The sequence below is a fragment of the Caretta caretta genome, chromosome 10 (assembly GCF_965140235.1).
Source record: "Caretta caretta isolate rCarCar2 chromosome 10, rCarCar1.hap1, whole genome shotgun sequence".
NCBI lineage: Eukaryota > Metazoa > Chordata > Testudines > Cheloniidae > Caretta > Caretta caretta.
This window is the reverse complement of record NC_134215.1, coordinates 7,019,479-7,034,229: the sequence shown is the minus strand read 5'-3', so window position 1 is coordinate 7,034,229 and position 14,751 is coordinate 7,019,479. Positions and strand designations below refer to the sequence as shown.

Below are 14,751 nucleotides of genomic sequence, written 5' to 3'. Positions count from 1 at the left end.
GTCTTGAGGAGGCTATTGTAAGAACACTAATCACAAGACAAAGCTACCTGGCCAGTTTTTGGACACATTGGCTGGGAAGCGGGGCCAGAGCAGACTGCTTTATAGCAATGCTTGAAAGGTTTTGGCACAGCCAGCTTTACACAGTGCTGGGATTTTCGGATGAATGAGTAAAACTGCATTGGCTGTTAGCTTAGCATCTTCGCAGGGACGTAAGGACAAGCATATATTGGGTCTGGGCTGGTAAATTTCATTACCTATAGAGATTAGAGCTACATTGAGGACTGGGTCCTGAGATCCTGTATACCTGGGTAGCTCCAATTTCTGCCAGTGGAGGATCAGTTCCCGAATGACGGAACGCACTGAAAGGTGGAAAGGGAAAGCTGGCCCGGGACTAATTTTTGTGCCTTTAGAAAAGGAAATGTAGCAAGAGCTGAGCAGCGAACCAGCAACCTCAGTGTTCGATGCTAAAAAGCGGGGTGTGTCCGGGCACGGCCACACCTTGTGGGAACAGCTGTCCCACAAATAAAACCAAGCCCAAATGATCAGCATGTTCCTTGCTGTGGCTCTGCAGCGTGAGTAGGCCTGAAAAGTGCTGACTGCGGACTGTTGCAATGTTCTCCACCATCCCTATTTCACTGCACTGTCGCCGTGTGCCTCTGAGTCATTCCGCGCCAGGTGCTGTTCTCTTTGATGCTAATCGTTTTTTTATCAGGAGCTAAACAGCAAGCCTGGGAGGGACCTGCCTGCCTGGGCCACCCTGGCCCCACCTGTGCGTCATGCCATGGCACATGTGTTTGTTGCTGAAAGGGCCTTTTCCTGGAGCCTGAAATATGGCTTGGTGAAAAGAGCTTCACGAGGGGATGTGGGGGGCTGTTTCTGCTCTGCTCCCAGGTGGCCCTTAGCCCCTCTCGCAGGTTATGTCTGCACAGCAGCTGGAGAGGTAACGTCCCGCTTGGGTAAGCATACGGTCGAGCCACCCCTGGACGTACCTAGGATCCCAGAGGTAGCAGCATCAGGGCTGGCCTTATGGGTGGACCACATGGGCAACCACCCAGGTGCCGTGGTCTAGAGGCATGGACTGGGGAGGGCCTGGGGTGCGAGTTTGTAGAAGGGAGCTCCGGGCAAAGGTGGGGAGCCAGAGGGGCCTGTTGGCCGGGGCGAATGGTGGTGGTGGGGAGCCCCGAGAGGCAGCAGGGGTCTGGGGGGATGGATGGAGAGGCAGTGAGGGTCTGGGGGAGTAGGGAGCCCAGGGAGGCAGTGGGAGGGTGGGGAGGCCTGGGGGAGGCAGCGGGGGCCAGGGCAATGGGGGTCGGGGGGAGCCTGGGGAGACAGCGGGGGCCGGGGCAGTGGGAAGGAGCCCAGGGAAGCAGCAGGGGGCGGGGGAGATGGGTGGGGGGCCTGGGGAGGCAGCGGGGGGCAGGAGGAGTGATGGGGGAGCCCGGGGAGGCAGCAGGTGTTAGGAGGGATGCGTGGGGGGCCAAAGGAGGCAGCAGGGGTGCCAAAATACAAGCTCGCCCAGGGTGTCATGGTCCCTAAAGCCGGCCCCGAGCAGCACGCGGAGCACAGGCAGGCTCCAGGGCAGGAGAAGGAATCAAAGAAGAGGCTGATATGACAAGCCATCCTACCTGCCTGGCCTTGCTGGCGAGTGCTCCCTTTCCATCCAGGACAGCGCGCGGGCTATTGCCCGTTCCCAGCACACACCTGATCACCTCGGTAGCATCGTCCCGTCTCAGGCCCGTGTCCTCCAAGCGCACGTTTGGCGGCGACTGCAGGCTCCCCAGGGGGCTGACGTAGGTGCCCCGGCTGATGTGGGGGTCACTCATTTTCCTTTGCAAGTGCAGGTTCCCCCCGTTGGGGATGTGATCGGAGTTGGTTCTCCGGAGCGGCCCAAAGCGACCTCTCACCTCGAAGAGTTCGTCCGAGGTGGAGGAGGCATTGGAGGGGTGGTAGCTGTGGGTGGCCGAACTGCTGGAATAGCTCTCCTGATCGCTGAGCGTCAAATAGTCCTCTTCATCGTCCTCCCCTTCCAGCCCGTTTGCGGGACACATGGCTGCTGTGCCCTGGGCTTCCTGGAATACGGCCGCCTGCCTCCTCAGCTGGTGATGGCTGGCCGCGGCTTGAGCTTGTGCAGGGTTTTCATCCGGCCTGTAATCTGCGTTCGCTTGCTCGGCCCCGTGGTGCAGGTGCTCCTTGGCGTCCCCGAGCAGGGCAGCCGTGTCTTTACAGAGCACGCCGCTTTTGGAGATAAAGTCCGTGACGTCAACTGTCCGAGGCCTTGGCACAGGGGGCCTGACGTCCATCTTCTGTGTCTCTGCGGCTGTGGGCTGCTTCAGGTGCTGGCTCACGGCCAGGATAGCCAAAGCTCCTTTCTTGTCCTCCCCAGGACTCCTTGCTTTGGGGCTTTCTACTGGCTTGGGAGCTTCCTTGATTGGGGTCGGAGGGGTGGCTGGAGAAGGCTCTTGGCTTCTCTTGGCTTCCAACTCCTTGTTCTTTAGCATCTGCCTGTGCTGGACATTGGCCTGGGCGACGTCACAGACCTTGATGCGGTTCATCTGGGACAGCTTCACATTCTTTATAGTGGGGTCAATGATGTTGATGTACCCCAAGATTTCGCTTGGGTCTGGGTCTGGCTCCACCCAAGTGGGCAGGTAATTGAACATGTTGGCCTTCTCCATGTTGAGGAGGCCAGGGTGGATGGGTGGGGCTAGGTCAGCCATGTCGTTTTGCTGCTCGGCACTTTGGCCCTTGGGAAGGGCCTTGTTTTTGCTGTCCATCATGTTTCTGCCAGTGCCCGCCTGCCTCTCGGACGACATCTTGCTGATCTGTTCTGCGCTCTTGGCCTTCACCAGGGCATATTTTGGGTTAATCAGCTTCTTCACCACTGCATTGGCTGGGGTCATGGGCATGAGAGAGGGCAGAGTGAACGGCTCAGGTTCTGGCTCCTCATCCATGGGAATGGACTTCAGGCTGACCCCCCGGGACATGAGATAAAGCTCCTGGAACTGCTTGTCAAACGCTTCCACCACCTGGCCGGAGAGGACTGAGATGACGTTCCTGTCGGTCCTGGCTGCGGACCAGGTGAAGCTGGAATGGAAACCAATCAGAAACAGTCTGAGTGCATGGCAGCAAACCCGGCCTTGGTTCCCCTGCTCCCTGGCTTGCTATTGAGACTTGAATAACTCAACCCCGGGCCCAGTTCTGTGCTCTCTGGGGCTGGCTAGATCCTGCGGCCTTTTGGGCCGAGTTCATAAAGTGCTGCCTTCTACTGCTGCAAGGGCTTTATGTGCATCTCAGTCTAGTTGCTTCCTCAGACACATGTCCTAGTCCGGTCCAAGGGGCAGGAGCGGGGCCTTAGAAGCAAATCCTCACAAAACCACCACCTAATTTAGCAGGAGCAGCAGACTTATCTCAAGGCAAGTCTGGGGTTTGATGACCGGAGGTGAGAGATTGGGATTGCTGGGTATCGGGGGTGGGGGGCAGGTCAGGTTCACTGGGTGTCGGGGTTTGCAGGTCAGGATCGGGGTGCAGTAGCAGCTGGTACACCCACTGCATGCTGCCTGGTTCTACCCACTGCTCTGACTCTGCACTATCACGAGGATCAAAATCCCCTAAAAAATAAAACGCCGACCCGCACGGTTCCTCTGTGGCCCAGCTGAGGCTGACCCCGTCCAGCGTGGGAATAGCTGACAGAGCTGTCTCTGGATTACCTGTAGGAGCCGCACATAGCCCGGTCGCCATCCAGGAACATGAACTTCTGGGCTAAGGCACCTTTGAACTTTGTGGCCGAACGGGTGAAAAATTCCGTTCCCCCCGTGCAGCGAACGCGGAGATTCTGCAAAGCAAAAGCAAGGCAGCAGGTGGGAAAAGAGTCCCGTGGCCGGACAAAGATGCTTCTGGCCTGCCTCAGTGGACTCTTGTTTAGGGCTGAAAAATTGAGTCTCTCTCCCTGTTGATTTGCTCTTTTTTTAAATGGCCATTTCCATTTACTGCTCCCTCTGTTGGCCAGCTTGGGCTTGATTCTGCTCTGAGTGGCGCTGTTATAAATCTGGATTAACTCTGCAGAATTGGACAGTGGTGCTCTGGTTTCACACCACCGTCACTGGCTCTGAATTTGGCCCCTTGCCTCAATAAAAAGGCAGAGCTCTTATCTTCAAAGCACCATTCAGACCTCTGCATAGACACTGACTAATCCCCACAATAGCTCTGAGAGGTGGCTCAAGCCTGGTTTACATGCAAAATGTCGATTGATTTAGCTACGTCACTCAGGGGTGTGAAAAATTCACTCCTCTGAGCGCTGCCGTTAAGCCAGCCTGAACCCTGGTGTAGACGCAGCTAGGTCGATGGAAGAATTCTTCGGTCACCTGGGTACTGCCGCACGGGGAGGTGGATTTAGCTCCGTTGAGGGGAAACTACCCTTCCATCGATGAAGGAAGCGGCTATGGTATGGCGCTGCAGTGGTTTAAGTGAAGCGCTGTGGTAACACCCGTAGTGTAGACATGGCCTAAGTATTATCCTCCATGGCTGAGAAGGGAACTGAGACACAAGGAGGTTAACTGGCTTGCTCCAGGCCCCACAATGAGTCAGTGGGGCTCACCTGGGACCAGAGTTCAGGAGTTTGCTGCTTCCCCAGAATGCCTAACCTGGCTTTGTGTGGATTTTCTGCTTTCTGCTGTGATTATACCCTTTTCACGGTCACCCACTGGCTGGAGCCTGGGATGGGATCGGCCCTGGGTGAACCGCAAATGCTTGTCACCTGGAACGGACGTTCGGAGAGTGTTCCAAACTAGCTTGTACAGTTGTATTACTGACGGTGAAATAACTGGCCGCCAGTTAACTCAAGGTAAGAACGCTAGTGTGGACTGACCCGTAGGGACGTGGAGAATACCCCCGTGTGCCTTCAGATCCCTGTATGGGAAGCACATTAGAAGCTCAGTGTTGTTGTTTACATTTCCACATCCAGGAAAACAAGCTAGAGGCTGACCTCATTCTGTCACCAGATTCAGTGCATCCCTGTTAACTTACTATCCTTTAACAGCGCATTAATCCAGCTCCTCCGTCTAGGCCAACCCTTTTCATAAGTTCACAAAGGACCATTAGAGGCTCTCGGGTCACACCCAGCAGAGCAAAACACCCAGGTCTCAAGGTATGTTTCATTCTCCCTCCTCCTCACTCTCATAGCAGCAACTGCTTTAAGTAAAATGTGTTAATCTCCAGTGGGAAGAAAACAAAAGTGAGCGCACACAAAGATAGATGACTGTTCAGAAAACACAACAGCCGCTTCCCCCAACCCCTGAATCACTGCAAACACTCAGCAGTTGCTTAAGAAACTGTCTGGCTTTCCCAAGCCTGTGCGGTATTCACCAAGTGCATTGAGCCTGCTTTGTAGACACTGAAATAACGACTTACATTTCTTTAGCAGCTTTTATCCTGCATGATCCGGCTCAAAGCACTTGCCAAATAGGGTCTCAGGTTCTCTGAGGTGTCCTGGCTGCTTTGCACCATTCTGGCAATTGACTTCCGTGGGTATTTCTACACTGCCAGCCTCCCAACCCAGGTAGATAGATTTGGGCTAGTGTGACTCTGTCCACCGGTGCCGGGAAGCTCAGTGCCAGCAGCAGTCTAGACATCCCCAGTGAGAGCTAGGTGGGAGAATCCAACCTGGACTCTGTCTCCAGGGATCTGCTGTTCCAGTCCTGGCCCCGTCCACAGCTCTGCCAACGCACCAGGGTTCTCGCTGGCATCCCCCCTTGCGACTAGCCTGGATCTTTCCTGAGCTGAACATTAATCTTAATCTCAGGGCTGGGTGGCTGACATTTAAACGCCACACAGCCCAGACGTATGGAAATCACTTCCCCATGCAACCCTGGCCGGGTAATATGATGGGTAAGAGAACACCAGGCACCTGTCGGATGCCGGGGCTGTGTTGCCTACACATGTATGAGCTTTCCTTTCTCTCTGTGCCGCAGTCCCTAGGACAGCCATTCTACTGCTAGCTGGAGAGGTGAGAGGCTCACGAGTGCTCTTGGATGCCAGGGCTGGGTTAATACCCTGACGGTGAGCAAATTCCCTTTTTAGGGCAGGAAACCCTTCAGTCAGAGAGCCGCTTGATGGCTGGAGCCATGTGGCTGCATTCCTCAAGGTAGATATCTGCTGTGCCAAGAGTGGTTTATGGCCCAGTGGTTAAAGTACAACCAGGAAAATCGGGAGTCAGGCCTGAAAGTGAAACCAGGAGATTCCCAGCCATCAGGAATTCGTGATAACAGCCACACGCCCATCTGGTGCACGAGGGCTTTTGATCATTGCTCTGCAGGTAGGTAGGATCAAAGGCGTGCCCTGCTGGCTTCAGTCACTGCTGGGAAACCCTCCCATCCGCCCTTTGCATTCACACAATGCCTGCCCTGGCTGATGGGCTTATGCATCCAGTGAGACTTGGTAACACTGGCTAGCACGGTCCAGATCTCTGGCCCTAGCACTGGAGAGAACTTTCTCACACAGCTTGCCAAAATACGCAGATCCCTGACCTGGAACATTCTTGGATGTTTTCCAGAACAGAGGCTGCCAAATAGTGCTTGATATTGTGGGAGCAGGTGAAATGCCAGCTGAAGGACTAGCTTGAGAGCACCAAACCCATGGTGATGCCCTGTACCCAGTTTCTTATTTCTGTATCGCAGACATTCGTGATGCTGTCCAGCCAGGAGAACCTGATCCCCGCCCCCCACAATGCACGGGCCTTGGACACAGGAACACTTTGATCTTCCCTGTTTTCTGCGTGTGGCGCACTATAGTTTAATCTCTGTAATATTTTGCTCTGCCTAGTTGTGATTCTTGATCCTACATGTTATTGGTCAATATAAAAACCCCACCAGCATGATAATTCTCTGTTAGCTCAAGTGGCAGGGGCTTGTGTTGGGAGGGTCTGCGTTCTAGCCCTGTTGAGCCTGGTGTGGCCGATGTATTTAGCACAGAGGCAGCCATGAGATCCTGTTGCCAGGGCCTGGTTACAATACGTGTCTCTCCTGTTAAGATAAGGGGACAGGAGGACAGGGACATCGAAGCCAAGTTGCTCCCTGCCTGAGTGTGAACACACCCTGTGCTGGCAGATTCCTTCCGTTGTTACTCTCTCTCCATGGGTGCCGTGTGTTTGACATCACCGTGGCTGGAGCCAGCAGCTGTTCTGCTGCCATCCGGCCCTGCCTGCCATTAATGGGAATGACCAACACATTGTTGACAGCTCGCAGGAGACGCTGGGGGTGTGTGTGTGTATCCCCCCCCATCCCGCCTCCTTGCTGTTGCAGCCTGTGGAGGCCCTGGAATGGGAAAGCCTTGTTTGTTGTTTTCAACAGTCTCTTCTCTTCCCCTGGCTGCAGGGTTGCCTGAAGGCGATAGACCCAATCATCCCATAGGCTTGCCACAGAGCTACCGACCTGGCGGCCAGAGAGCCTAGCTGGGCAGGACCAGGCATGCGGGGCCGGAGACTCCACAGATCTTCCCCCTGCTGAATGGCTGGGCTGGGGGGCTGCAGAGGCAGCTCCGGGACCTTGGGGGAGGATTCCTAGCCCTTCCCTTCCCCGCTGTGTGTTTCACCTGCGCCCAGATCAGCTCTTCGGCCTGCGCGCAGTGGGGACATGGGGCTGGATTACTCCTTCAGGGCCAATGCTCCTTGCTAACTTCTCCATCATGCCCCAGGCCTTTCCCACCTCCTCCAGCAGCCTCCGGGTCTTACACGTGCTACCGATACGGATAGCCTCCCCCACGCCTCAGAGACGCCTGTGCCCTGAAGAGACAGCCGGCCAATGGATCCTGGCCTTCCAAACATCCCCTTTCCCAGCGGCAGACAGAGCTGGGTGGGTGGGCTGCTGTGGTTTGGGCCTCACTGGGCACCATTATTAATTTGTATTTGTGCCCAGCCAAGCAGCAACATCGGCCATTTCCCAGACAGGTCCACTCAAGGGCCTGCGGGCCAGGGAGAAGGCATGGATTGAAGCCCTATGTGGCAGCATGCTGGCCCAGGCATCAGCCAATCTGTCCCGCTCCTTCCCTCCACTTCAACCTCTTTGTATTTCACTCCAAGCCTGGCTCTGAGCTGGCTGCCAGCCACGCTTCGCTGGACGGCCTAGGCCTGGACATCAGCTTCGGCCTTGTCTGCGGGAGAAACCGGCACTGATTTAACTCGACCGCTGCCGCCTGCTTTGTGGGTGCTCTCAAACCGAAATGAGAGCGGGGGCTGGGGACACTGGTAAAATAACTCACTAGTTCTGAGCAGGTGATCTCTCAGCACTCTGCGAAGGAAGGCAGCATCGTTATCCCCATTTTACAGCTGGGGAAACTGAGGCACATTGCAGGGAGGTGACTTGCCCAGGGGAAGAGCTGGGACTAGTGCCAAGGATGCCTGATTCTAAGTGCAGCACCCTAGCCACTAGGCCCCACTGCCTGGCTTAGCCAGCACTCCCCTTCATTTTATACAAACACTCCCTTCCCCCGGAGGTGCCCAGAGGGGCTAGCAGGGGCCTTGCTGGAGATCTGCACCCCATTTGTGCCTAGAAGGAAAGCTGGGCCTCAGGCGTGCTTGTGGGGATCACATGCCCAGCTGGCCTCTTTCTGCCCCCTCCTGAGCCAAGGCAGAGCTCTGAGAACGAACCAGGAGACGTTGCAACGACTCATGGCACCATCGGCTCTTCGGCCTTTGAAACGATAATTACAGGCAGCGCGAGCCCCGTTGCTTGTAAACTGGGTGAAAATACCAGCTGGAATGGTCTCCCCTGCCGCCGAGCTCCCTTTGGTTAGCCAGCTGTGGGCCCAGCTGTGGCGTCGCGAGTGAGAGGCAGCCCTCCATTTCAGGTTGTCATCCTGTGGGCGTGAGAGAAATGTGCTGGCCAGGGCACTCGCCAGTCTTAACGCTGTGTGCAGCTGCAATTCAGTGCCATTGCCTTGAGGATGCCAGTGCAGTGGGCCTGGTTCTCCCACACCCGGCACTGTGCATCGTCACCCAGCCGGGCTCGTGTCTGACATCCCTTTTCATGCATTCGCTGTGCACGGAGGTCACCTAGGACACCAGGGCAGAATCAAGTCCGATTTTTCTATCCTAGCTTCTGGTTGACTAATCCTGCTTGCCTATAGCCACCCACAGCATGGCGCCATGCCCTCTGTGCCCCTCTTACCTTCAGGTGCCCGGCGTGCATCTGTGCTCGCTCGCACATCTGAAGGAAGTATTTCACGTTGGTCTCATCCACAATGATGTAGACGCCGACTTTCCGCTTGAAGCCTGCGTCCAGGAGGTCCTTGAAGATGTCGACGTCCGTGAACATGTCCATGACCACAGCCACGACCTGTGGAGGGAGGGGAAAGGGCAGGAGAGAGTGAGTTCAAATGATATACACAGGCTAGAGTGCCGTGAGTAGCTTCACTGACTGACCCCTGCTGTTCCGCCTCAAGTCAGGGACTGAAATTATTATTACTTATTACAGGATCCACGCCCCCCTCCAGTTGTGTCCCAGGTCCCCATTGTGCTAGGCGCTGTACAAACACAGAACAAAAAGACAGTCCCTGCCTTCCCTGATCCCTGGGGCAAGACCAGCCCTGTGAAATGTTTACTAGTCCTCAGTGTGGTTATACTGATGCCATCCAAGTGTATCTAGCCCTCTAAGGGAGTGAGATTTCCCTCTGATTTACCACGCTACTTTCCCCACCAAGGCAGTTCTCACATGATTTTATCTGCCTCTGGATTGACACCCGCTATGTAGAATTCTGCGTGGTACCAACAGGAAGCCAGCAACCCCCCTGTTCAAAGAAGATCCAACGTCAGTCGCCAACTCTAGCGGATTGGGATGTAGCACGTGCTCAGCGCACGTTGGAGCTGAAGTTGGAAGCATAGCAAGACGGACATCAGGGTGATGTGAATTGAACTGCCAAGATCTTGTGATCTGACCAGGATGCAAACAAATGGGGCTCACCTGGTGAGCAGGTCCCAAGACTAGGACCAGTAGCACGAACTCACATCAGAACCACACACACACACACCCAGCTCAGGGCCCTGATCTTGCAGGTGCTTATGCACTGGTTGGTGGTACCTTTACCCATGGAAGCAGTGTCCTAGAAGTCAATGGAAATTACCCCTGAGGCCATGTCTTTATGAGAGCTGGACCTTACTCAGCTCTGCAAACTCATACTGTGCCTTGAAAATTCAGCCCCCCGCTGTGAATGGAGCCCTGGGGCTCTTGCTGGGTCCCCCCCACCAATACACAGAGGATATGGGTCAGTTACAGCTGCCAGCTATTGAGCCTTGACTCTTTAGCTCAAACTGTAGCAGCTCATGCTTTGAGCACCGGAAGGCCCTGGTATGTTGGCCAAGATGGCAGCCTTCACACACGCTTTGCAGAATGGAGACACCAAGATATATTATCCCCCTCTCCGAGAAGCTGGGCCTAGAACCTGGGTCCTTTAGCTCCAAAAACACAAGCGTCTACTGCTTGAGCTGAATGCACCCCCCCGTTTCCCCACCGCTGGTCAGAAGAGCCCCGTGGAGGAAGCACCCCTTGAAAATCCCCACGCTACAACTCCACTCTCCAGTCTACCTGAGGTAAGCGCCACCCGGAGCCTGCACCCCGAACCCCCTCCCACGCCCCAACCCCCTGCCCCAGCCCTGAGCCCCCTCCCGCAACCAAACTCCCTCCTGGAGCCCGTACCCCAGCCCCAGCCCTGAGCTCCCTCCCACACTCTGAGCCCCCTCCTATACCCCAAACCCCTCATCCCTGGCCCCACCCCAGAGCCTGGACCCCAGCCAGAGCCCTCACCCCCTCCTGCATGCCAACCCCCTGCCCCAGCCCAGTGAAAATGAGCGAGTGAGCGAGGGTGGAGGAGAGTGAGCGACAGAGGGAGGGGGGATGGAGTGAGCCAGGGCAGGGCCTCGGGGCGGGGTAGGGGGCAGGGCAGGGCAAGGGGGTTCGGTTTTCTGCAATCAGAAAGTTGGCAACCCTAGCCTGCAAATGCCTTACCTCTTGCTGCTCCCAGAAACACCCAAGATTCCCATATCCGAAGGATGTCAGAGCTCAGAGTATTGCTCCCAAATGCTATCCTCCAAGAAACGAGGCCTCCGTGTGTTAATTACTCATGTCAGGCCAGGCCTCAGCTACAGTGTGCCTCTTTGTAGACGGCCAGTTTCACGGCTTCCCCTTTTGGTTTAGGTGTGTCTTTCGCTCTGCAGCGGGGAGGAGGGGAGCAGGGAAACCTGACCGTAAAGCCACAAACATTGCCCGGATGATTTAGGGCAGCATTTCCCCACAGGTGTGCTGTGGAATTTTTTGAAAAACTACATATGAGAACCAAAAACCCTTCCCTTGTAGTTTGATTTGTGTTAGAGCCGGACTCTAACATCGTTAATTTTATTGTCTAGACTATGAATTGCAAGGGCGGTACACAGCTTAAACCGCGGCAATAAGAGGGTGAGTTGATTTGGAGACAATATGGTGACGTGCCTCAAAATAATTAAAGGTATCAATGTGTGCCGACACAGAGAAAAGTTGGGAGCCATGAACTTCGGGCCAGAGGTAAGACCTGCAGTGACATTTCCTTCCTTCTTAAAAACTGGCTCAGCTGCAGGCCGGCAGTGTTGCTTGAAAGTCGCTGGCAGTTTGTCGTACTTACAAGGGATCACGCCTAGCTGCTCTGTTTAATCAGATGCCGTGACTGAGGAGAATTTGTGCAGTTTGGCTCACTGGGAAATATACACTGGGTAGAACCAACCGTTCCTTTGTTGGATGGAAATACGTGTGTGTCCCTTCCACCGGGCTGCCTAACTACAGCATGTCATGGCTGGCTGTGTCGCGTCTTGCTGCCTGTCCTGTTTTGTTTATATGACCCACTGTGCTGGTTAGGATGCCGTTCCCTATGTGCAAACAAACACAGCTGACAGAGTAGCAGCCGTGTTAGTCTGTATCCGCAAAAAGAACAGGAGGACTTGTGGCACCTTAGAGACTAACAACTTTATTTGAGCATAAGCTTTCGTGGGCTACATCCTACTTCAAAAGATCCAGTGGGGGGGAGCTGACTCCCTGCTGGTTCAAACAGAAACCGGGAGGATGGGAGCCAAAGCCACCTCCGGGTGCGGTTCCCCACCACGGGGACGTGTGCCATAATCCAGCCATGGCACGAGCTGTTATTTTGGGGGGGCCAGTAAGGAGCCATGGCAGGTTGCTGTGGCAGGGATGAGCGGCAGGGGGGCGATGCTGTTAGCCTGTATTGCGTGTGCGGCGTTACTGTGTGCATAGCCATGGACCGTCATCTTTGGGGCTCCAGTCCTGCCATTAGACAGCTCCATGACTGAGCTTTGCCCTCCGCAGCAGCAACGTCACCCGGCTCTTTAAACGCCTCCTTTCGCAGGGTCGTTTTAAACCCCAAAGCAGCACTCGGTGGAGCTTCGCTTGAGCTGTCCAGAGGAGAGCCGCATACCTGCCGTGGCCCCTGCGGGCTGGCAAAGCCTGCAGCTGGGCTGGGGAGAATTCCCTCGGTGTAGGCGTCGCACAGGGCATCCCCGTGCCCATCATCCCTCATCAGCCCTGGTGCAAGAGAGGTGTGTGTTGGAGGGGTGGGTGTTTGTAGCGCCAAGTCCTGCAGGATTGCCATCCCTCGGATCAGCCCCCAGCCTCAGCCGCGCTTGGGCATTTGCTTCATCCCCAGGAGGCTTGGCAGGGCACACAACGGGGGCTTACTGTCACATTTGCCCTCCTTCTGCCAGAGCTGCGAGTTGGCGTGGCACAGAATCTTACCCTGTGTCTGTCTGGGAATTCGCCCCCTCCAGCAGGGCCTGATCTGAGGGTTGAGCTCAGCAGAACAGCAGTCGGAGCTGCATGGGGTTAGTCAAGTGACACGCAGGGCGAGGGGAAAGCACAGCTTAAAGCCAGCAGGGGTCTGTTCAACAGCCCGGCAATGCGGAAATGCCAAGCGGGGATAGGAACCCAGGATCAGACCCGTGTCCAATAGTCCAGTACCCAGTCTCTGAGAGGGCCAGCCCCAGGAGGTGTGCAGAACCCTGCAGTAGGCGCTCTGGGGAAAGTTTCCTCTCACCCTCTAAATATACTAGCTGATGCGTTGTCCCTTGTCTGCTGAATACCCCATCATTTATTTTGAGGCTCGGAGATTTTGGAGCCTGAGTTTCCCATGAGGCTTTGCACGCTGCATGGAGAGAGGCCATTCTTTCCCAGAGCTCTTGTAGGTGGCACATATGTCAATCACATGTCAAACAGCTGATGCTCCACCTCCATTGTGCTGAGGTGCAAGCTAAAACCGGGACTCCATTCACTGCCTTGCCCAGCACGCTTGGGAATTCTCCTGCAGTTGCTGTGGGTCAGGAGACAGCACAGAGGTGCTGAGGTGTGAATCGGCTGGCTCCTGGTCTGGTTCATCACTTGCAACGCTTTACTTCTCTGTCTCCTCAGTTATTCCTAGGAGGCTCTGGGTTAGTAACTGCTTGTAGGAGGAGAATGGAGTTGCCGCGTGTACCGTGGTTCCCCCACTCCGATGAAGTGTGAGGCTCTGATGGGAGATTATCATTTGAGCTGGACAGTGAAAGTTAGCTGTGATGGGAGTACGTTGTCTGTGCACCAAACCCAGACACACATGTTGATACTAGGAGAATCCCTGGAATGTTTTCCTCATACAGGTGCAGTAGAATCAGAATTATGCTTGACACGTATATTGCACCTTTCATCCAAGGCCTTCAAAGCAGCATAATTAATTTAGCATCACAGCACCTCTGGCAGGCGGGGAAGATTGATTATCGTCAATGTATAGATTAGGAAACTGAGACACGGAGAGCTTAAGTGACTGGAGTGTACAGCATGACCTGATTTCCACATCCTGGTTATGTTATTTAGACTGCACTCCCAGGTGGAGTTTGTTCTGTTTTATGAATGGGATGCGATGCTGGGGTTGCCTGTGATGGCAAGGGACTGGTCCTTTCCTATCCTCTGGTCCTATGTCGGCTTGCACCTCCTGCCCCTGCCAAGTCATCTGGATTCACTGGAGGGTTGTTGGGTGTAGGAGCGTTTTAAGCGTAACTCAAGGAGACATTGGAGGGAGAGCTTTTCAAAGGAGCTTAGCATTGGCCTATATCTGCTGCTCCCACTTTGTCCCGTGGGAGCTTTGCCGCTGCCCGCAGTGGGAGCAGAAAGAGGCCTATCCCGAGCAGGTTTGAAAAAGCCACCCTGGAAATCTGCCTCCCGCCCATTGTTCCACAGAACCCCGAATCTCCAGGCCCTGGGCGTGTGTGCTCACGGCTGTTCGCACTGCAGCAGCTCGGGGTGGTGGGGGGCACTGTGGCTTTGCTGGGGGAGCTTCCCGTGGCTGCGGTATGGTGATAAAAGGGCATGACCGAGAGGACATTGCAAAGGCAGACAGAGCCAACCTGGCACCCGAAACAGTGACTCGGGCCTGCTGATTTGTTTGTTTGCTTGCTGCTTACTCAAAGGCTCGGAGCTCGGCTGCAGCTCCCTGGCTGTACTTTGCCTCCAGAGCAGGGACATCACACGGCTCTTTAGACACCTGCTTTCACATTCCTGCTGGGGAACTTTGCCTTCAGGAGCAAGGAGAGTTGGAACAGAGCTCCCAGGAGGAAAGGAATCTGGGTGGTTCACTCACTTCGAGGAGACGTTAGGGTGCACGCCCATCCCTCATTGCCCCATTGGCTACCAGGAGTTGCTGCGAGAAGAGAAATGTTATGCTGGGTCTTTTATTGCAGGCATCAAAAAGAATCATTTA

At 55.1% G+C, this 14,751-nt stretch overlaps 2 protein-coding genes across 3 annotated transcripts in view; one reads left to right on the top strand and one right to left on the bottom strand.

Moving 5' to 3' along the window:
* Nucleotides 1–14,751, top strand: part of SLC5A10 (solute carrier family 5 member 10) — an 81,205-nt gene that overhangs the window by 32,579 nt on the left and 33,875 nt on the right. The window lies entirely within an intron of this gene.
* The window catches only part of FAM83G (family with sequence similarity 83 member G), a 30,211-nt gene that overhangs the window by 4,903 nt on the left and 10,557 nt on the right, over nt 1–14,751 (bottom strand). Inside the window, exons 2-4 of the mRNA XM_048866976.2 lie at nt 9,159–9,326; nt 3,708–3,832; nt 1,626–3,084 (exon numbers count right to left, since the gene is read on the bottom strand). Coding sequence (XP_048722933.2) covers nt 1,626–3,084; nt 3,708–3,832; nt 9,159–9,326 — 1,752 coding nt within the window. The remainder of the gene's footprint in view (nt 1–1,625; nt 3,085–3,707; nt 3,833–9,158; nt 9,327–14,751) is intronic.